The following is a 23,801-nucleotide window of genomic DNA, read 5'->3' as shown; positions in this document are numbered from 1 at the left end:
CATACTAATAAAAGGAGAAATACACCAAAAGGAAATAACAATTATCAACCTAAATGCACCCAACGTCAGTGCACTCAGTTTCATCAAACATACTCTGAAGGACCTAAAAGCATACATAGACTCCAACACAGTGATAGTGGGAGACTTTAATACCCCCCCATCACCAATAGATAGGTCATCCAAACAAAAAAATCAATAAAGAAATTCTATGAACTAAATCTCACCATAGATCGAATGGACCTAGCTGATGTCTACAGAATATTTCATCCAACTTCTGCACAATATACATTCTCAGTAGCCCATGGAAACTTCTCCAGAACTGATCATATCTTAGGGCACAGAGCAAGCCTCAGCAAATACAAGAAAACAGAAATAATCCCATGCAGTCTATGTGATCACAATGCATTAAAACTAGAACTCAACAATAAAAACAACAGTAGAAAACATGCAAACAATTGGAAGCTGAACAACACATTGCTCAATGATGAATGGGTCACTGATGAAATAAAAGAGGAAATTAAAAGGTTCCTGGAAGTTAATGAAAATGAAAACACGACCTATCAGAACCTATGGGACACAGCCAAGGCAGTCCTAAGAGGAAAGTTTATAGCCATGAGTGTATATATTAAAAGGACAGAAAGATCTCAAATCAATGACCTAATGTTACATCTCAAACTCCTAGAAAAACAAGAACATGCAAATCCCCAAACAAGCAGAAGGAGAGAAATAATAAAAATAAGGGCCGAAATTAATGAAATAAGAAACAAAAAAGCCACACAAAGAATCAGCAAAACAAAAAGCGAACCAGCTTTTCAAAAGAACCATTTTGAAAAATAAACAAGATTGATAGACCCCTGGCAAACCTGACTAAAATGAGGAAAGAAAAAAACCAAATCAGTAAAACCAGAAATGCAAAGGGGAAGATAACAACAAACACCACAGAAACTTAGTAAACCATCAGAGAATACTTTGAGAACCTATATTCAAATAAATTTGAAAATCTTAAAGAAATGTACAAATTTCTAGATACTTATGACCATCCAAACTGAAACCAAGAGGATATTAATCACCTGAATAGATCTATAACATAAAATGAAATTAAAGCAGCAATAAAGAGTCTCCCATAAAAGAAAAGTCCAGGACCTGATGGATTCTCTGCTGAATTCTATCAAACCTTTAAAGAAGAACTAATGCCAACTCTCCTTAAACTTTTCCATGAAATAGAAAGGGAAGGAACACTGCCTAACTCATTTTATGAAGCCAGTATTACACTCATCCCAAAACCAGACAAAGACACCTCCAAAAAGGAGAACTATAGGCCAATCTCCTTAATGAACATCCATGCAAAAATCCTCAGTAAAATAATGGAAAACTGAATCCAACAACATATCAGAAAGATCATTCACCACGACCAAGTCAGCTTCATCCCAGGGACACAGGGGTGGTTCAACATATGCAAATCTATGCATGTAACACAGCACATTAATAGAAGCAAAGACAAAAACCACTTGATCATCTCAATAGACGCAGAAAAAGTGTTTGATAAGATTCAACACCACTTCATGATAAAAGCTCTAAGAAACTAGAAATGGAAGTTTACAACATTGTAAAAACTACATATGAAAAACCTATAGTTAACATCATACTTAATGGAGAAAAACTGAAACCATTTCCCTTAAAATCAGGAATGAGACAAGGGTTCCACTACCCTCACTCATATTCAACATAGTCCTGGAATTCCTAGCCAGAGCTATTAGGCAAGAAAAAGAAATAAAAAGAATACAAATAGGTAAAGAAACTGTCAAAATACCCCTATTTGGAGATGATATGATCCTATACCTTAAAGACACAAAAAACTCTACCCAAAAACTTCTAGACACCATAAACAGCTACAGCAAGGTGGCAGGATACAAAATCAACTTACAGAAATCATTAACTTTTCTATACACCAATAATGAAAAACTGAGAAAGAACATATGGAAACAATTCCATTTACAATAGCCTCAAAAAAATCAAATACCTAGGAGTAAACTTAACAAAGGATGTGAATGAACTCTACAAGGAGAACTACAAAGCCCTGAAGAAAGAGACCGAGGAAGACTACAGAAGGTATAAAGATCTCCCGTGCTCACGGATTGGTAGAATAAACATAATAAAAATGGCTATACTACCAAAAGCAATCTACATGTTTAACACAATTCCCATCAAAATCCCAATGACATTCATCACAGAGATTGAAAAATCTACCCTAAAGTTCATTTGGAAACACAAGAGACTGCAAAGAGACAAGGCAATACTCAGCAAAAAGAGCAATGCTGGAGGTATCAAATACCCAACTTTAAACTATACTACAAAGCAACAGCAATAAAAACAGCATGGTACTGGCACAAAAACAGACATGAAGACCAGTGGAACAGAATAGAGGACCCAGATATGAATCCACATGGCTATGCCCACCTTATTTTTGACAAAGGTGCAAAAAATATACGATAGAGAAAAGACAGCCTCTTCAACAAATGTTACTGGGAAAAGTGGTTATCTGTCTGCAGAAAACTGAAACTAGATCCATGCCTATCACCCTGTACTAGTATCAACTCAAAATGAATCAAGGACCTTAATATCAGACCTGAAACTCTGAAGTTAGTACAGGAAAGAGCTGGGAATACTCTAGAAGCAATAGGCATAGGCAAGGACTTCCTCAATAGAACCCCAGCAGCTCAGCAATTAAGAGAAAGGATGGACAAATGGGACAACATAAAATTTAAAAGTTTCTGCACAACAAAAGAAATGGTCTCTAAACTTAAGAGACCACCCACAGAGTGGGAGAAAATATTTGCCAGCTATACATCAGACACAGGACTAATAACCAGAATATACAGGGAATTTAAGAAACTAAACTCTCCCAAAATCAATGAACTGATAAAAAAAACTGGGCAACTGCACTAAACAGAACTTTCTCAAAAGAAGAAATTCAAATGGCCAAAAAACACATGAAAAAATGCTCACCATCTCTGGCCATAAAGGAAATGCAAATCAAAACCACACTAAAATTCCACCTCACCCCTGTTAGAATAGCTTTCATCAAAAACACCACCACCAAGAGGTGTTGGCAAGGATGTGGGGAAAAAGGAACCCTCATACACTGCTGGTGGGAATGCAAGCTAGTGCAACCACTCTGGAAAACAATATGGAGGCTTCTTAAAAATCTAAACATAGATCTGCCATATGATCCAGCAATTCCACTCCTAGGGGTATACCCAAAGAATGACACAGGTTACTCCAGAGGCACCAGCACACCCATGTTTATCGCAGCACTATTCACAATAGCCAAGTTATGCAAACAACCAATATGCCCACTACTGACTAATGGATTAAGAAAATGTGGTATTTATACACAATGGAATTTTACTCAGCCATGAAGAAGAATGAAATCTTATCATTTGCAAGTAAATGGATGGAACTGGAGAACATTATCCTGAGTGAGGTTAGCCAGACTCAGAAGACCAAAAATCATGTGTTCTCCCACATATGTGGACTTTAGATCTAGGGCAAATGCAGCAATGTTGTTGGATTTGGGTCACACGCTAAGGGGAGAGTACATACGGGAGGAATGTGGATATGTAGGAAACCCAAAACTTGAAAGTGTTTGATGTTCCCACTGCAGAGAACTAGTACAGTAACATTAAAATGACAGAGTTCAATATGGGAAGGTGACTGGGAAGTAGAGGTCAGATAGAGATGAATCAATTCAGGTTGTAATACACTTGTGCAGGGAAACAATGCTAGGAATCTCTCTGTATAACCATCCTTATCTCGACTAGCAAAAATGCTATGTCTTTCTTATTATTGCTTATGTCTTCTCTTCAACAAAATTGGAGAAAAGGGCAGAACAGGTTCTGCCTGGAAGCGAGGAGGGTGAGAAGAGGGGGAGGTGCTGGGAGAAGGGGGGAGAAATGGCCCAAACAATGTATCCACATATGAATAAATAAATAAAAAAGAATCAATAAAACAAAAGTTGGTTCTTCGAAAACATGAGTAAGATTCATAAACCCTTAGTCAATCTGACTAAAAGGAAAAAAGATCCAAATTAATAAAATTGGAGATGAAAACAACTATCAATGAAATCCCAAGGATCATTAGGGAATACTCTGAATACCTATATTAGAATCAACTGGAAAATGCAGAAGAAATAGATAAATTTCTAGATGCATTTGAACAACCAAAACTGAACCAACAATAGATAAACTACCTAAAGAGATCTATCACAAGCAATGAGACTGAGTCATAATAGTTTCCCAATAAAGAAAAGCCCTATGGATTTACTGCCAAATTCCACCAGATCACTAAAGAACTAATACCAATATTCTACAAACTTTTCCATGAAATAGAAAATGAAGGAACACTACCAAATTCATTCTATGAACCAGACAAGGACAAAACAAAAAAAGAGAATTATAGGTCAATCTCTTTAATGAACATACCACAAAATATTCTCAATAAAACACTTACAAGCCAACTTCAACAACACATCAAAAAGGTCATATACCATTATCAAGTTGGTTTCATTCCAGAGGATGCAAGAGTGGTTCAACATACACAAATCAATGAAGGTAATACAGCATATAAACAGAATCAAAGACCAAAATCATATAATCATCCCAATAGATGCAGAAAAAGCTTTTGACATCCTTTCACGATAAAAGCTCTGAAGAAACTAGGAATAGAAAGAACATACTTCAACATAATAAAGGCTATACATGACAAACCTACAGTAACCATCATACTACCTGGGGAAAAACTGAAACTATTTCATCTAAAGTCAGGAGCCAGACAAGGGTGTCCACTGTTCCCACTCTTATTCAATATACTTTTGGAATCCCTAAGACATTGGAAGAAATAAAAGGGATTTAAATAGAAAAGGAAGAAGTCAAACTATTCCTATTTGCAGGTGATGTGATCTTGTACCTAAAAGACCCTAAAAATTCCACCAAAAAGCTCTTAAACGTCATAAACACTTTCAGCAAAGTAGCAGGATACAAAATCAATATACAAAAATCAATAGCTTTTCAAGGTATCAACAATGAATAGACTGAGAAAGAAGACAGGAAAACAATCCCATTCACAATAGCCTAAAAAAAAGTATCTAGGAATAAATTTAACAAAGAAAACGAAAGACCTCTACAATGAAAACAATCACTAAAGACAGAAACTGAAGATATAAGATAAAAGGACATCCAATGCTCATGAATCAGCATAATCAATATTGTGAAAATGGCTATACTACCAAAAGCAATCTATCTGCTCATGCAATCCTCATCAAAATTCCAATGATACTCTTCACAGAGATAGAAAAATCAATGCTAAAGTTCATATGGAAACACAAAGAACTTAAAGTAGCCAAAGCAATCCTGAGCAAAAAGAGCAATGCTGGAGGTATCACAATACCTGACTTTATAATGTAATGCACAGCCATACATAGTAATAAAAACGGCATGGTACTAGCACAAAAACAGACATGAAGACCAGTGGAACAGAACAGAAGACCCAGACACAAACCTACACAGCTACAGCCATTTGATTTTTGACAAACGAACCCAAAACGTGTTGGAGAAAAGATGGTCTCTTCAACAAATGATACTGAGAAAAATGGAGATACACCTGTAGAAGACTGAAACTGGAACCCAATCTCTCACCTTGTACTAGTATCAATTCAAAGTGGATCAAGAATCTTAATGTAAGATCTGAAACTGTGAAACTACTACAGGCAAGAATAAGGAATATGCCAGGCACCAGTGGCTCTATCCTATAATCCTAGCTACTAAGGAGGAAGAGATCAGGAGGATCGTGGCTCAAAGCCAGCCCAGGCAAACAGTTCGTGAGACCCTATCTCGAAAATACTCAACACAAAAAAAGACTGGCAGAGGGGCTCAAGTGGTACAGCACCTGCCTAGCAAACATGAGGCCCTGAGTTCAACCCTCAGTACCAAAAAAAGGAAGAATAAGGAATACACTAGAACACAGAGGCATAAGTAATAACTTCCAGAATAGAACTCCAATATCTCAGCAATTAAGAAAAAGGTTTAACAAACAGAACTACACCAAACTACAAAAGCTCCAGCACAGCAAAAAACAAAACAAAATGAAAAAACAGTCACTAGTCTAAAGAGATTGGCTGCAGATGGGAGACAATCTTTGTCAGTTATACACCTGCCACAGGATTAATAATCAGACTACACAGAGAGCTCAAAAACCTAACCCTACAAAGGTTCAACAACCCATTGAATTAATGGGCAAATGAACTAAACAGATAATTCTCAAAGGAAGAAGTACAAATGGCCACACAATATATGAAGAAATGCTCAACATCCCTGGCATAAAGGAAATGCAGATCAAAACAACACTAATATTTCACCTCACTCTAACCAGAATGGTTATCAACAATAAAACAAACAACAACAAACGCTGGCAAGGATATGCGGGGAAAAGGAACCCTTATCCACTATTGGTGGAAATGTTTTTTGAGGTTCCTCAAAAAACTAAAAATAGACCTACCATATGACCCACTGATACCACTCTTGGGCATATAGCAGAAGGAATATAAGTCAGGATATAGTAGAGACATTTGTACACCCATGTTTATTGCAGCACTATCCACAATAGTCAAGCTTTGTAAACAGACTACAATTAATTAATGGACCGAGAAAATTATATATATATAATGGAGTATTGTTCAGCCATAAAGAATAATGAAGTTATGTTGTTTGCAAGTAAATGGATGGAAGTAGAGATTGTTTTAAGCAAAGTAAGTCAGACTCAGAAGGACAAATATTGTATGTTTTCCCTCATATGTGGAAGTCAGACCTATAAGGTAAATGTACACATAAATACATATATGTATATACATAAATACATACATAAATATATATACATATATGTATGTGAATATTACTGAGAAAACATGATTAAAATCGAGGGTCTCTCTGAGGGAACTATAGAGAGGCAGGAAAGGGAAAGACAATGATAGAGAGCAAATTATATTGAAATTCATTGCCTCTGTATATGAAGATAGTATAGTGAAATACACTCAAAGTTGTTCAATAATAGAGGAGCAAGGTGATAGGGAAAGAATAAGTACTAGAGGGGGTTAATTTGATCAAAGTATGACATATACATGTGTGAAATTACCAAGGCAAAACAATCAATATACGCTTAAATAAATGAAGAACTGGAAGGTAAAGCTGGTTCTGTTAGGGGTAGGTACCAGTGGGAGGTGGGGAAGGTAAATAAAGAGGGTGAAGGAGGGCGAATATGATAGTGTACTTTGTATACATGTATGAAAATAGAACAATGAAAACTGTTGAAATTGTTCTAAGACGGGGAGGCATTTGGGAGACTGATGGAGGGGTAAATATAATTAAGATATATTGTAAGCACATACGTAAATGTCACAGTGAATCCCCTCTGTACAACTAATGTAAGCTCATAAACAAAAAAACTTTTTTAAATCCAAATTGATCATGTAGCTCTTCTACCTAAAATGCTACAGTGGCTGCCTATTGCCTTTTAAGACAAACCCTAAAGTTATTTTTTTTTAATTTATAAATAATAGAAATTTATTTCTTGCATTTGTGGATGCTAGAAAGTTCAAGATCAAGGCACTGGCAGGTCTGGTGTATAGTGAAAACTGCTCTGTTTCTAGGATAGTGCCTTGTAGCTATATCCTCCAGAGGGGACAAACACTGTGTCCCCAAATGAGCAGAAGGAAGGGAAAGAACCCACTCCTCCAAGCTCTTTTATAAGGGCCCTCGTCCCATCCATGAGAACTCTGCCCTCGTGGCTTAATCACTAACTAAATGCCTCAGTCCTTAACACTATTACATTGGCAAATTAGTTTCAACATATGAATGTTGGGGGACAAATTCAAACCACAGCAAAGACCAAGCAGTTTTTTGGGCTCTTCAATTATATAAGCAAGAAATTAATCACAGCAAGGGATACCAGGATGAAAAACAAAATCCCAGGGATTTCCATGCTAACCCTGACCTTAACTATAAACATGCTGTCTCTTTGGCCACACAGAATAGCCAAAGGACAGTAGGCTACTTGTTTCTTTCAAAGACACACTAATGGAGAGACCATCCTTTGTCGGTAACAGGCAGATCAAATCTGTCTCTTGAGAATTACTTATGGCTCCAAAGGGAATTTCCCATGGATTTCTTTATAGCAAAAAATATTCCATTGACATATCACAGTACAAAATATGCCTAATGTGACTTTAAAGAACACATAAAATAGGCTGTCAGGACAGTGATACACAAAGAAGTCCAAGTAGGACCAAAACTATCACAGTGAATCCCTCATGTTTGTAAAAGATCATCTGACTAATGAAAACATGGAGCCTAAAGTTGTTAAAACAATTCATATGGCCATGCACAATGTGGTTTGTGCCTTACTCCAAGCTTAAAGTTCACCACTTTCCATTCTCTTTCTTCTCCAGCAACAGTGAACTTTTCTCTAGTCCAGAAATGCCCCAGACTTTTTTTCTTTTGGAACTTCAAATAAGCAATTTGTTTCATCTAGAAAACTCTTCCTCTACATTTTTTTCTACTAGCTAACTCTTATTTCTCTTGAGGTTCCAGATTAGACATCACTTCCTTAGAGAAACCTTCAGTGACCCAATAAACTAGCTTAAATTTCCTCTACTATATATTTCCATAAAAATTCATACTGCCCCTTTCTAAACATGTTAAATGACCTCTACATATTTGTTTAAATCTTATTAGATTATATACCTTATAAGGGTAGTTACCCAGTGGTGCACAGTAAGTTTCAACATACACTTATTGAATGAAAGAAACTGGGAGAGGAAGTAGAAGTACAGACTTAATACTCCTTACTGAGTTACACTGGAATTTAAATGTAGTCCGTCCCTTTCCAAGGACAGAAATTTTTTTTCACAGGGCTCTTTCTCAGTTTGCTCACCTGTACAACTCAGTTGTTTTTACCCTGGAGTTCAGAGATACCCAATAGGTCAATGAATAAAATTCAGGAGGACCATGAATTTGGAAAGAGAAGAAAACAGACCTTTATTTTCACTGACCTATAACCGAAATGGAACATTTTCTTCAATTTGCTGGTAGGCAACAAAGCATAATAATATTACCCGCCATGATTCTTTACCTGTAGAAATCAGAGTTATTTTTCTATCACATTACAGTTGTTACAAATACCTCAAAATATCATTTATGCTCATCACTATTTTTAAAAATTATTTTAATTATTAACCACACCACTAGATTTTGTTATTTAATGTATTAGAGACATATTATTAGCAGTACTGGTTCAATCTGTGATCAGAAGACTTCCAAATTCTCTGCCCCACATGGAAGAATCCAAGATAAGATACATGAGTGTAAAGGGAGTTTATTAAAAGTTAGGGAATGGAAATACAAAGGGGAGTATGGTGGGGCCCAGGTGGAATCTGGAGGCAGAGAGAGCATGCTTCTCTCTTCCAGGTGCTTTTAAAACCTATGCTAACGCATGGGAAGGGAGGAACCAGGTGATTCCCATCCAATAATCAATGAACGGGAAGGGACATGGGTGGTTCCCCACCAGACGAGGGTGGTCTGGGCTGTCCCTGAGCCAGATATGGGCAACCTACATAGTCATAAGTCCCAAACTTTCCCTGCTTGTAGCCTGCCTCAGTATTATTGATGTCACTGATTTGGAGAGGTTTTTTTTAAAAGACTTTGATAACAATATAATTGGTTTCCTGGGCTGGTGGCATGGCTCAAATGGTAGAGTGCCTGCCTATCAAGCACAAGGCCCTGAACTCAACCCCTAGTACTGAAAAATAAATAAATAAACAGTTCCTAGATTCTGTATATTTTATTTTTTATGCACTTAAAAACACTATTCTTCAAAGAATAGAATTTGCCAGTATTAGTCAAAAGGAACAAAAAAAGATTAAGAACCCTTGGACTGGATGATCAGCAAGGCTCCTTCTAAATGGATCTAGTTCATATTACCTCTTCTGCTGTGTCTAATGTTTAACTTTTATGTGACTAAAGGGTTTCTAAAATAAGTAACTAGGGAACTGAGGATGTAACTCAGTGGGACCTTGTCTTGCCTGGGTGAGGCCTTGAGTTTGAATCCCCATACCAAAAAAAGAAAAGACAAAAAATAAAAATAAAATAGGTAACTGGGGGATTAAAAAAAAGAACCAACTTCAAGTAGTTAAGAAATATGTCAGCTATGATGAAAGAAAGGACCAAGAGCAAAAGCAAATCAGAAAATTTGCACATAGTACAGTCTATTACATTCTGAGTTGAAGCTCACAGGAAGGAAAATGAGCAGCAGAGATCTTTTTAATAATTCAGACCCAGTAGCAAAAGGTCACAGAGAAAAGAATGGACCACACAGAGGCACAATTAATGACATGTTTGGTGTGCAGACATGATGAAAACTAGCTAATAAACAGTGTTCCTAGCCAAAATTCTCAAGTATCTATCAAGTGAAAGAGGAGAGGATGGATAATTGTTCTAAGTAACACTGACAGAGACCAAAAAACGAAAGTTTTTTTTTTCAAGTTTGTGAGTTTTTTGTTTTGTTGTTTACTTATTTTTTTTTACAAGCTTGCATTGAAAGACCTATAAACAGAAAAGCAGAGTGCTAGCTTGAGTGTGAGGCAAGGGGAAAGTAGAGGAAATGTATGAGTCAAAGTCCCTCTCTGACCTTGAAGGACCCTGTAATTTCAGCAGCAGGCAGTTAATCTCACTAATAATACAAGGAAATGGGGAAGGGAGGGAAAGAACACCACATGAAGGGAATAAGCCAAGTTGGAAACAGTTAGTCACCATTCCCAAAAGGAAACATCACCATAAAGGGTTATGCTGATTCTGTTCAATCTCTGTGTCCCTCTATAGCCCTAGACCACCTTGACTTTATATGGCATATGATCAGAAATTTATTTTCCTCAATTCAGTGGCTTACAATATTTTTTGTTTCCACTTGTGATGTTTGAGTTGTTGTTATTCTCATTATCTTAGTGGCTGTAATTGTGAAAAACTCATTTTAACTGGGCCTAATATGATCATCAGTCTGTCAGATACTAGAGATAAGCTATGTCTCTCTCTGTCCAATCCCTCCCAGAGCAGTGGATTCAGAGAAAGGTTAGGAACCTGATCTGGATTGGGAGGTAGGAGAATACACACACACACACACACACACACAGTCCCTGTGAATTCTAGTGGAGGGACGGAACCAGAAGTTAGCTTGGAGTCCACTCAACAATACCTTCCCACTATCATCATTAAATCCCTGACTGAACACTTGCAGAACTCACTGCTGGCTCCAAGAAGATTGAACTCCTGGAAAGCTGCTTCATGGAGGCTTCCAAAGAATAGGATGCAGGCATTAAGATATTCTCTTCAGTGGAATGGGAAGATCCAATCCCTTTCCTAGCAGAGGTTATAGAGAAAAAAAAACCTCTAAAAGCTGAGCTCTTTCTTCTTTATCTGCCTCCCAAAAGACTGCTTGGGACCACTTTTCTCACTCCTACCAGATTGACAAAAGCCACCAACAACAGGAGCTCAACTTGGACTCTCATGAATTACTACAAGTCCTGGATCATCTGGAAATACTCAGATGCATTCTGAGTACCTTCTTTGGGGGCTCACTGGAAATTCAAAGCCAATAGGCAGCAAGGATTGGGAGGTAAGAGCAGTCTCCCCGGGGTCAAGAATAAGGTTATTTGTATATAAACAACTATTTAGAGTAGTTATAAAACTAACTAAAAGTCAATATATTTTTTACCACCTTGTGCAATAATTCTAGTAATTGTTAGTGATACATTACCCTCTGGGGAAAAAAATCTTTGCTGGTCTAAGATCTGAATAATTGCTATGGTTACTGTTGAGTCTTATATACGTAGACTTCAAACTATCACTTTTAAAAATTTATTGACTAAGACATTTTATTCTACATAGATATTAATTTGGATAGCTACCAGTTACATGAACTCTACCACACATATTACTTTTTTTTTATTTCCTTTATTCATATGTGCATACGATTGGGTCATTACTCCCCTCTTCCCCCCCGCCCCCTCCCTTTCTCCTCACTCCTTCCCTCTCACCCCCACCCCCCTCGCTTCCAAGCAGATACTCTTTTGCCCTTATCTCTAATTTTGTTGAAGAGAGAGTATAAACATTAATAAGGAGGACCAGGGGTTTTTGCTAGTTGAGGTAAGGATAGCTATATAGGGAGATTCCTAGTTTTGCCTCCATGTACATTACATATTACTTTAGATAGTTATTCATAAGTTTATCATCTTCCACCTCACCTCAGGTGCGTTTTCTGACTCCAACTCCTACAGTATAATATAACCTTGTTTTTAAAATAGTAAACCTAGGGCTGGGGGCGTGGCTCAAGTGGTAAAGCGCTTGTCTAGCAAGCGCAAGTTTCTGAGTTCAAACTCCCAGTACTACTAAAAAAAAAAAAAGAGAGAGAGAGAAAGAAAGAAACCTAAAATAATCATAATTCGATGTGATTTTCTTTTCTGAATTTTTTTTGGTGGTATTGGAGTTTGAACTCAGGGCAAGTTCTCTACCACTTAAGCCACTCTGTCAGATCTTTTTCTGAGTTTTTTTCAGCTAATATGAAGTTTTGGGTGAAATTAATCAGACACAAAAATATCTGCAAATACCCAGAATAAGCCTGGAACAACATACAATAAAACATCAAGGTTTAAAATTGTCCCTGGAATATCAGCCTACAGAAACCGTGAAGAAAGATAGTAGCTGTTAACAAAATGTAAGAAAAATGACATAGAAAAAAGAATCAAATTTTGAAGACTGCCAAAAGAGACAAGAGATGATGGTCTAGCACTGCCAGAAAAAGTCAAGAGAATAATGTTTGATGCTTCAATTGTTTTTATCAAGAAGACATACCTTGTAAAGCAATGGATCAAATAATGTCACTGTCAATGTTTATTTTCTGTGACTTTTGCAGAAGGAAATGAATATTCACAAGTTTTACCACCAAATTTACAATGAGTCTTGTAATGAAAATACCTTTGTAAAAATTTTCAGTTGTAAGAAACTGAAAGCTGTTGTAGTAGATTTTATTCAAAAGAATGGGCAGTTACATGCATACTTAAAAAGTATTTTCTTATACAAAAAAAGTTATATACATTTTGTTTGCTATCTTAATTTTGGTGGTATTCTTTAATGTTAACACATTTTGTATAATTTCATCATATAGCTGCTGTATTGAACCATGTAGTATCAAATATTAGATGTAATTTAATAGTGTCTTTACTTACTTTTTTCCAAAATATACTGCCAGATGCTGGTGCTCAGTGTCATTTCTTCACCTATTCAGTTACAGAAAGTGTTGGTTATAGAATATATTGTACCTTTTAACACCTGATACGTACATCCGGTGTAATAAAAAGGGCAACAATAAAATAACAATTCTGAAGAAAGACTATGGCAGAAGGAAAAAAAAATTGAAAGCTGTAAGAACTAGTCCCAAAGAACCAAGACATGAACATTTTTGTAAACTGTAGAATTCATTGAGAAGTGATGATTTGTATAAATCTCTATCAACTTATCTCTATATATCTATATCTATATCTATATCTATATCTATATCTATATCTATATAATCTCCACATATATACAAAGGGCTTCCATAACAAAAGTATCACAAACTGTGAGACTTAAAACAACAGAAACGTATTGCCTCACAGTTCTGGAGGTTAGAAGTAAAAAAAAAATCAATGTGTCAGCAGGGTCAGGTCTCTAAAGGGTCCAGGGAAGAATCTGTTTTATGTCTCTCACAGCTGCGAGTGTTTACCAGCAATCCTTGGTGTTCCTTCATTGATTTTCAACTGCACAATTGCAATTTCTGCTTTCCTGATCACAAGGCATTTTCCTTGTGTGCTGTCTTACCTAGCTAGCCATCGTCACGCTGGGTATCGCTCTCTCTTCACACGTCATCTTTGAAGGCCACTAATCATGGATTAGATGCCCACCCTTCACCGGTATGACCTCATCTTAACTAATTTCACTAGCAATGACCCTATTTCCAACCAAGGTTACACAGGGTAAGGGGGCGGGGGGCTGCAGGTTAGCATTTAACATATCTTTGGGAGTGGAGGACACAATTCAACCCATAACAAGGAGCAAATTTGACAATCATTGTAAATGTATTGTTCATTACATTAACACAATAAATGTATAGGTATATTTTTACCCTGTTTAAAAAAAAAAAATTAACACTATAGGGCTGGGAGCATGGTTCAAGTTGTAGAGAACACCTGCCTAGCAAACTCAAGGCCCTGAATTGAAATCCCGGTACCGCCAAAAATAAAAAATAAAAATTCTTAGATATGTATTTACATAATCTAAAAGTATTGATCCATTACTTTTCCTCTTAGTGCTAAAACTTTATTATTTCCGTCAATAAAAGAAAATGTTCATTGCGTTTATTTTCTGGGCATTAATAGTCATTTCACCATCACTACTAAAATTTGTGGGGGGGGGGCGTTTGTTTGTTTTGTTTTTTGGTGGGACTAGGGTTTGAACCCAAGCTTCGAGCTTGCAAAGCTAAAAAAAAAAAAAAGAAAAGTTTTAAAAGGACGTTCTCAGGACGTCAGACACTCTCCCAACCACTGCTCGGCGGAACCGCCGCCCACAGGAGGAGCCTGACCGGAGGAGTCCAGGGCCTCCGGTCAGGCTCAGCTCAGGTACTCACTTCCCGGCAAGCTCCACGGCAGAGCGATCTGTCGCCCTAAAAGCCACAGCCGGCTGAAGCGGCACGAGAAAAGCCTGATGGCCGACTGATACCACACTAGAGGGCGCCAAGTTTTCTCTGGCAGACCACAGGACGTTCGTGGTGCACGAGGCCCGCCCAACAGCTCGCCTCAGGAAACGTCAACACCCACTCTCCGCCCTCCCTGCCGTTGCCAGCGAGGCAGGCTCCTGTACGCATGCGCAAACACGTCTACCACGCACCGAGCTACAGCGCATGCGTCCCCTGAAATTGCCTTGGCCTGCGTTTCCCTCCGGAGATTCCACTTCCGGCCACCAAGGGGCGGGGAGACATTGGGAACATGCGGCTCTCTGTCGCTGCAGCCATCTCCCACGGCAGAGTATTCCGTCGCCTGGGCCTGGGTCCCGAGTCCCGCATCCACCTGTTGCGGAACTTGCTCACGGGACTGGTCCGACACGAACGCATTGAGGCATCATGGGCACGAGTGGAGGAAATGAGAGGCTACGCCGAGAAGGTGAAGAGCGGAGCTCTGTGTACACTGAGTGGCCTGGCCCAAGGGGGCGGGTCTGGCTGTATTTGGGAAGGGATAGGACCACACTGGTAAATAAACTTTTCCCAAAGTCTGAAACCCCTAGCAGTCTGAGCTGATTCCTCCTGAATCACTTTGCTAGTGGAATGAATAAGATGGGTGCGTCTTGTTCTTGCTTATATTGGGTCTATGATGTTTGTCCTTACAGCTCATTGACTATGGAAAGCTGGGAGACACCAATGAACGAGCCATGCGCATGGCTGACTTCTGGCTCACCGTGAGTGTCCCTTGTCTGCTTCCTATATAGCGTCTTCTGTACTCTGTAAGGGAACTAGAGAAAGGAATAGGGCACATTTAAGCTGGAGCCCTCACTTATGGATCAATGTGAAGTAAATTAGAGCTGTGTTGAAGTTATTTGAACTCGATGTGAATGTGCATCTACACAACTGTAAGTGTAATCTTTCGTAACTTTAACTCTACCAGATTGGGAGGTGAGGGAGGTCTGTCTAACGTTAGTTTAGACCCTACTTCTGGGAGTGATTCAAAGTTGAATGTCTCTGCAGTTATGCCTGACTCTACTTTCTCCTGGATAACTTTCCCCATCTAGGAGAAGGACTTGATCCCAAAGCTCTTTCAAGTACTGGCTCCTCGCTACCAAGGTCAAAATGGGGGCTACACGAGAATGCTGCAGATCCCAAATCGAAATGCACAGGATCGGGCCAAGATGGCAGTGATTGAATATAAAGGGAACTGCCTCCCACCCCTGCCTGTGCCTCGCAGAGATAGCAACCTTACACTCCTAAACCAGCTGCTGCTGGGGCTACAACAGGACCTCCACCAGAACCAAGAAGCAAGCCTCCACAGCTCCCACACAGAGCAGACACCAAGGATTTAACTGGAGCTGAAGGGTTTATGGCTTTCTTCAATGCCCAGGATCACAGCCTTTGGAGTTCTTTTAATGTCAGAAGTGGAATTAGGGTTGTAAAATGAACAGGTTTAATGGGGCCCAAAACCTTCTGGAAAACCAGATGGCCATTTCTTTGCACAATAGATTAAAATTGCTTACATAAATTTGTGTAAGTTGATTTTCTTTTTTTCCTCTAGAATTTCTGGAGAATGAAAACTACCCAATGCTCAGTCTCCCTGGGATAGTAAATTCATGGTTTATATTTCTGGTTCTTAGATCTGGGTTGTATTTGGTTAGTACAATGCTGTTTTTCTTAATACTAATTTTTTTTTTTTTTTGAGATAAGGTTTTGCTGTGTTACCCAGGCTGGCCTTAAATTTATGATCCTTCTGTATCAGCCTCCCAAGTAGTCAAGATTATCAAGATTATAGGCGAGCATCATTGCACCCAGCTTGTGTGTTATTAATACTAACTTAGATGGGGACATGTATCCTATAATTCCAAACTGGCTTCCTAAGGCAATTGTGTAGGGGTTTTGTTTTCTCTTACACTTTAAAAAAAATTATTTTACTTTTTAATTAATATACATTAATAGAGTTGGGGTGATTGTGTTTGGCATCCCTGAGTCCCTGAGAGTTCTTAGAGAAAGATTACTTCCTGATGAGTAGAAGAGTAAACATACAAGTGAAAGCTAGTACTTTAGGAGCTTTCAGAGGAAGCAGCAATCATTCCTGTGTTCGTAGGCAGGATCATCCATTACCTTCATGTACTTCCCTCAAAATGGATTTTGATTGAGGATCTAAGAATTTGGTTGTACCACCATCCTGAGTGAAGGGGTGGAAGTATCTGACAGGATGTTGGACTTCAGGATAAGCTCCTTCCTCTTGGGTGGTGGGTAGGAGAGGGTTGAAGCGGGAGGAGGATTAGAAAGCTAAACCTGCTGGGAATTTCTTGGAAGTTTTTATTGTTGTCAAAACTGGACCTCTGTGAGAATTCGGAAAAGGGAAATCCGGTTTGAGAATAGCCAGAGCATGTGAGAAGCGGAAGCTCATTTGTATCCACAAATTACTGTGGATGTAAACCTAGCCAAGCTGTTGTTTCCTTAGGCTCAAAGTCTTAACCAGAGCAGTAGTCAAGAGAAGAATTGAAAAGAAGCTAGAACACTTGGTCTGAACACTTGGTCACAAGGCCTGAAAGTTACCATATCCCCAGTAGAGTGGGAAAGTAGATTTTACCTTGGGCTGCACCTTCAGAGTATATTTTGGCCCAGTGTACCCACCTGTTGCCTGAGAGTAAAGGAGAGCACCATTTTGGTGCTGTTTTTCCACAACTGCCCTAGCCTGAGACTCATTTCCCAACAGGGCTCTTTATCTTTTCCTCCAATTTGTCCTTTATAGTAGTCCTGGAAAGATGGCTTACTCTCTGCATTTTAAATGCCATATAGTAGACACTCAAAACATTTTTCAAATAAAACTAGAACTAAATGTTTCTCCCCACAAAAATCCACCCCACTTGCTGTCTCACCCCAGCTAGATAAACCAGAAGTCATTCCGGACACCTAGAGAAAACTCTTAACTTAAGATTAAAAGCACATCTGTCTTAGGAACAGGTGGATTGTGGCTAGACTCCCACAGTTTTTCCTCTTAGTCCCCAGAAATACGTCTTCCTTTAGGACTGAACGCTCCGTGAGTAGTAATTAAACATCTGCTAGTCCCCAGCATTTTTGGCAGTATAGATACCATGTTTATCAAATGTTTGCCATAAGACCCTGGGCTAGATACTTGGAATATAGAGAAGAAATCTCTGCCACAAAGGAGTTCACAATCTAATGGGCCACTGCCACCAAGGCCTCAAGGGATATTGCATCCATGTTTTGGCCCAAATAAGAGTATATGAATCCTAAAATACTTGCTAAAAGTTTAAGGATAAGTGAAATAACTATCAGGAATTTTACTAATCTGTCCTATGAATGACCATCTCAATGCTGGAATCTACCCTCAAGTCTGTCTACATGGCTTAAAATTCCAAGTGGCCTTATCACTTTCCAAAGATTCTCCATCTTGCTCTCCAGTTCTTTACAATAAGGTTGACAAAAGTAAATGCCCCTCAACCCCAAAAAATAACAAATTTACTCTAACCTTAACAGATAATTAACTCCAATATATATAATTGGAAAAGCCAAGAACTGTTTACGTTCATTGTCAGTGGAATTAAGTCATGTTGATTTTATTTCCATGTTTCTCAGATCTGCATTCCCTTTCTCCCTAAAGTGAAATCCAAGACATTTCTATCCTGGATTACTACAACATCCCCTAACTTGCCTCCCTTCACTCTGCAGCTGTAGTGATAGAAATCTTATCATCTTAATTCCTATGTGATAGTCTCCAGTGTCTCATAGGCTCCTATAGAACAGAATCTTGATTACTTATGATATCCCCCCATGACCAGGCATCTATTTGCTGTTCCAGCTATTTCCCTTATCTCTTAATTTTATGCTGTAGAAGCATGGAGAAGTTGGTTGTTTCCCTGTGCATATGTACCCTAACTACCTTCTGTTCATGCATTCTCTACTCTTCATAGACCCTTCCCACTTTTATCTACCTAACCTCTGCACAAACTTTTGGGTGGCTCTTCTGACCATCCCCACACCTAAGTTCATTCTTTGTCAAACTAAATGCCTCTGCAATGTTTCTGTAACACCAAAGTTACCATACTGCATTACAGTCCCCTATAGTTGATTTATTCCCAATCATCACCCCACATTAGTTTTAGGCAATCATATCATATTGTCTTCCACCTATGTAAATTGGCATGTTTTTCTGAGTGCCACTGGGGAACTGATACTAGGCTGAAGATGAAACAGAATGCAAATTTAAAACTAAAAGAAGGTACAGTTCACAGAACTCCCAAACTAGAATCCTAGTTAATGTTGAAATAATCTTTAGTTATTATTGCCATTTGAGCATGGGGTTTCTATTAATTGCTACCAAAAGAAATCTGATACATCAACTTCTGAACCATTGAACCTTTAGAGTTTCTCAAAAAAAATTTACTATGACTCACAGACCAAAAACATTTCACATCAGAACACAATGTTCACATATGTATATAATTGAGATAATTACATATGCTTCACAAAACATTTTCCTCTGCAAATATGCACACTAATATTTTCTGCTATTTCTAGTTCACCTTTTAAAAACACTGTTACCAATTCACTAAATCGATTTTACAGCTACTAATGGATTACTCTTCTCAATCGGCATTTCAGTGCCTAACTATTGCCTCCACTGGATAAAATTCAAACATTTAATGGCAAAAAGGCCCTCTACAACCTGGTCTCAACCACTTCTCAACCTCTTCTACTATTATCTGCTGCCACACTTCATGAGAAACTTAATTCGCTGAATATGTCATAACTATCAAAGTTGTTCCCTCAAGTTAGCTCCTATTTGTAAAACAAATTATGCAGAGAGTCACTTTTTTGAAGTCTCAGAACTCCACATCATCCTCCAAATGGGGGTAGGTCCCCTTCTGTATGCTGCAGTAGCCCTGTGGACATACCATACTACACTTGCCCATCTACATAACTGATTCTTTCATTCAACCAAGCTTCTAAAGCCAGTGACTCTTTTTTGGTGGTGCTAGGGATTGAACCCTTGCATTTACTAGACAAGCACTCTACCTCTTGAACTACATCCCTAGCCCTTTGTTTTGGTTTGATTTTCTTTTTTGGAGGTGGGGGGGCGCGGGAATTGGTTTTTATTGGTTTTGGCAGTACTGGGTTTTGAATTCAGAACCTTTTACTTGCTAGGCAGGTGCTCTACCACTTGAGCCACTCCACCAGCCCTGTTTTAGTGTTGGGTATTTTTGAGATCAGGTCTTACAAACTATTTCCATGGGCTGACTTTGAACCAAGATCCTCAGGATCTCTTCCTCCTGATTAGCTAGGATTACAGCCATGAGCCACCCGTGCCCAGATGTTTGCTTGTTTTTACATAGTCTTGCTAATTTTGCCTCAGCTAGCCTCAAACTTGTGATCCTCCTGTATCCACCTCCCAATCTTCTTCATAACTCTACTGGAAAGCCTATACATGATAAGTGCTACATAAGGAGTAAGCTACATCCATGACATATTTAACTCTGGCTAATCTTTACAAAACAATAAACATGGTACTATGTGCAAGGACGGGGCTACACTACACTGCTGAGAATCCAAGACAAAAGAAATGGTTTCCTTTCTCTCCAGGGACTTAAATGCTGATAATGATTGTCAAGAATATAAGCATATGTCTAATTAATTTCCCACACACTTTGTATTCCAATTTCCTGGAATATTGCTAACCAAGCCACCCACAGACAGAAAATAAGACAGAAAATAAGAAGTATTCACTGAGTTCCTCAGCATTATTACAGTAGTCCAAACTCTTTTTACTTTTTTTTACTACATTCACCATGCTGTACATTAGATCTCCAGAACTTGTTCATCTTCTAACTGAAATGTTTAGATGCAAAGCTGGGGGTGTAGCTCAGTTATAGAATGGGTATTCATTTTCTTTGGAAAAATGTCTACACAGGTTCTTTGCCCATTTTTGGCCAGGTTATTTGGATTTATTTGTTTTTTGAGTTGTATGTATTCCTTATATATTTTGGATATTGACTCCTTACCAGATTTATGGTTTACAAATACTCTGTCCTTTCTGCAGGTTGCCTTTTCATTTTGTAATTGCTCCTTTGATGTTTAAGTCTTTTGATATAGTCCAACTGGCTTATTTTTCATTTTTTGCCTATAATTTTAGTGTTATTTCTAAAATATTATTGTCAAGCTCAATGTCAAGGAGCTTTTTCCCTATGTTTTCTTCTAGCAGTCTTATTACAGTTTCACATACTACATTTAAGTCTTTAATCTTTCAAGTTAATTTTGAATATGGGATAAGACAAGGGTCCAGTTTCATTCTTTACCATGAGGATATCCAGTGTTCCCCTTACCATTTATTAAAGAGGCTTTCATTTCCCTATTGTGTTCTTGGTACACTTGTGAAAAACTAGTTGACCATATATGCATGGGTTTATTTCTGGGTTCTCCATTCTTTCCCATTGGTGTGTGTGTCTGTTTTTATGTCAACATCATAGTGTATTGATTACCATGGAAGGTGATACTTCCAGCTTTTTTCTTTATAAGATTATTTTAGCTATTTGGGATATTTTGTGGTTACATTCTAATTTTATGATTGTTTTTCTATTTCTGTAAAAAATGCCATTAGTTTTTTGATAGGAATTACATTGAATCTGCAAATCATTTTGGGTAGTGTGGATATTTTAATAACATTAATTCTTCCAAACCATGGACACAGATAGCATTCTAGTTATTTGTGTCTTCAATTTTTCTCATCACTGTCATAGTTTTCAATATACAGATCTTTCAGCTCCTTGGTTATATTTATTCCTTTGTGTTGTATTCTTTTTGATGCTTTTGTAAATGGAATCATTTTATTTTCCAGTGGTCCAATTTGACACTGTACATCCTTCATTACAGCAATTATATTGTATGTACAGCACCCATTAATAAACAGTGAGCTCTTTGAGAACAGAGAATACATCTAATTCATCTCTCTCACCACCCAGTGAAGAATGTAGGACAAAATACACATCTGTACGTGTTGTTGAATGAATCGATGCATTGTACTGACTTCTTCATCCTTGATCTGCAGTTTGTACTCACTAACTCCTCCCTTCTCCTGTTTCCTCCTACTTCATCTGAAAAAGAACTTCCTGCAAAGCAGATTCCCCATTGTTGACCTGGATAATGTCTGTGCCCTGAAGGATATCCTCTCCATACCCTTAAATGGATAGGCAAAGGGTAGATCTCCTCAGACTCTTGGACATAAACTTGGTAGTTAAATCTGAAATATTCTAGTGATAGAAGTGGTCTGTGCACTTACATTTTAAGGAAAGGAGTTTATACCTTTCTGACATTTTGAATTCTACTCCACAATGTATCTCTTTAATATAAAATAATTTTTTTAGTTCTTACAAGTTAAATATTGTATGTTGTACATACACAGAGAAAACTTTCTATCAAAATTGATGCTCTGAGAAGATGAGTTTTGTTTACACTGTGGCTTCACTTATACCTTGGTATAACACTATTCACCCAGTATAATAACACAGCATTAAGAGTTTTACTGCTATTCACTTCAAGAAGGTGAAAATACAAAAGATGTACCTACTGGTATCACTAAAAGCATAATGACATTGTCCTGGCTTAATTTCTAGCTGCTTTTCCTTAAAATGGTTTCAGATTTCCTATGATTACCTTATCCTTTTTTTCAAAGAAAGAGAGAGAAAGAAAGAAAAAAAGAGAAAGAAAGAAAAAGAAAGGAAAAGGAAGAGAGTTCAGTTTTGTACGTGCTAAGTTTGAGATGCCTGGGACCATCTGGAGCTTGGGAATGAGGTCTTTGCTGGAAGAACAGATTTGGGAGTTGTCAGCAATTAAAGCTAAGGAAATGGATGGAGTGACTCAGAGTGCACATGCAGAGGGAGAGGAGGCTGAGGTCAGACATTAGAGGACAAACAGGATACTGAACCTACAAGGAGACTGAAAAAGTGCCTTTATGAAATAAAAGAGAACCTGCAAAATTCATCACTATACCAAGCATAATATCTCCTTTGCACATAGGAGCCACTCAAAAAATAATTACCAGGTAAAGTTAGCAAGCACATTCTTGTATGATAGAGAATATGGAAATAATCCCTAGAGAGCCCAGTGGCCCAATTGGAAAGACACATCATAAACAAATAAATACAACATACTAGCACAGACAGTATGAAAGTGATTGAGCATGAGGCATACTGAAGTACCAAGAAATATGGAGGTTGTCAGGGAACCTCTCAGAAGAAACAGTACTACAAATGAACCTCAAAGCATGAGTAGGTATTCATCAAACATGGGAAAGAGAAGCCAGTTGGGAGGGCATTCCAGGCAGGAAGATGTGCAGGTATAAATGCTCCAAATTATAAAACAATACAGAGTGGTTGAGAAACTCCAAGTAAGTAATTTGGTACAGCTGGGATTTAGTATTTGAGGAAAAAGTGGAGGAAATGAAGCAGGAAAGCCAGGCGAGATCAGGTTACAAAGGGCCCTGTAAGACATGATAAAGTGTTTGGATTTTATCCCAAGGACTAGAAGAAGCCACTGAAGGATTTTTTAATGGAAAGAAAAGGGATCAGATTTACATTTCAAAAAGATCATTCTTGCATCAGACTGGAAGATAGGTTAAAAGGACAAGACTAGAAACAAGGAAAACAAATAGGAGGATAGTTATGGGATCCAAGGAGAATTGTTGGAAAGCCAGACTAGGCTAGAGGCAGGGAAGATGGAAGAAGCTGGCTGACCAGACAGCTACAGAAAAGGTAGAATCACTTAGGTGTTGTATATGATTACATGAGGTCGAGAAGTCAAGATCATCCTCACAGAGAATGAGGATAGTAGAATAGAAGCAGATTTGGGATTACTGTGATGAACTTTGTTGTAAACATATTCATGTTAAGGAACTGTCTCCTTAATAGTTGTTCTGGAGCTCAGTG

The 23,801-nt window shown here is 38.1% G+C and overlaps 1 protein-coding gene and 1 long non-coding RNA gene across 5 annotated transcripts in view; one reads left to right on the top strand and one right to left on the bottom strand.

The window, feature by feature from the left end:
• The window catches only part of LOC141425912 (uncharacterized), a 97,670-nt gene that overhangs the window by 35,293 nt on the left and 38,576 nt on the right, over positions 1–23,801 (bottom strand). For 2 of the 4 annotated variants that reach the window (XR_012451074.1, XR_012451075.1), the window contains 2 exons: positions 13,325–13,375; positions 9,101–9,180 (listed from right to left, as the gene is read on the bottom strand). The exons of 1 other annotated variant lie outside the window; for it this stretch is intronic. This is a non-coding gene — a long non-coding RNA (uncharacterized lncRNA). Of the gene's footprint in view, positions 1–9,100; positions 9,181–13,324; positions 13,376–14,760; positions 14,976–23,801 lie in introns of those variants that run through there. One more of the 4 variants, XR_012451077.1, reaches the window with a different exon arrangement.
• Positions 15,053–21,809, top strand: Mrpl17 (mitochondrial ribosomal protein L17). The gene is made up of 3 exons (XM_020179338.2): positions 15,053–15,292; positions 15,516–15,584; positions 15,915–21,809. Exons 1-3 carry the CDS (start codon positions 15,119–15,121, stop codon positions 16,200–16,202), a joined length of 531 nt encoding a protein of 176 aa, XP_020034927.2. The 5' UTR covers positions 15,053–15,118; the 3' UTR covers positions 16,203–21,809.

This window comes from Castor canadensis, chromosome 1 (genome assembly GCF_047511655.1).
Source record: "Castor canadensis chromosome 1, mCasCan1.hap1v2, whole genome shotgun sequence".
Lineage (NCBI taxonomy): Eukaryota > Metazoa > Chordata > Mammalia > Rodentia > Castoridae > Castor > Castor canadensis.
This window is presented reverse-complemented; position numbering and strand designations above follow the sequence as displayed.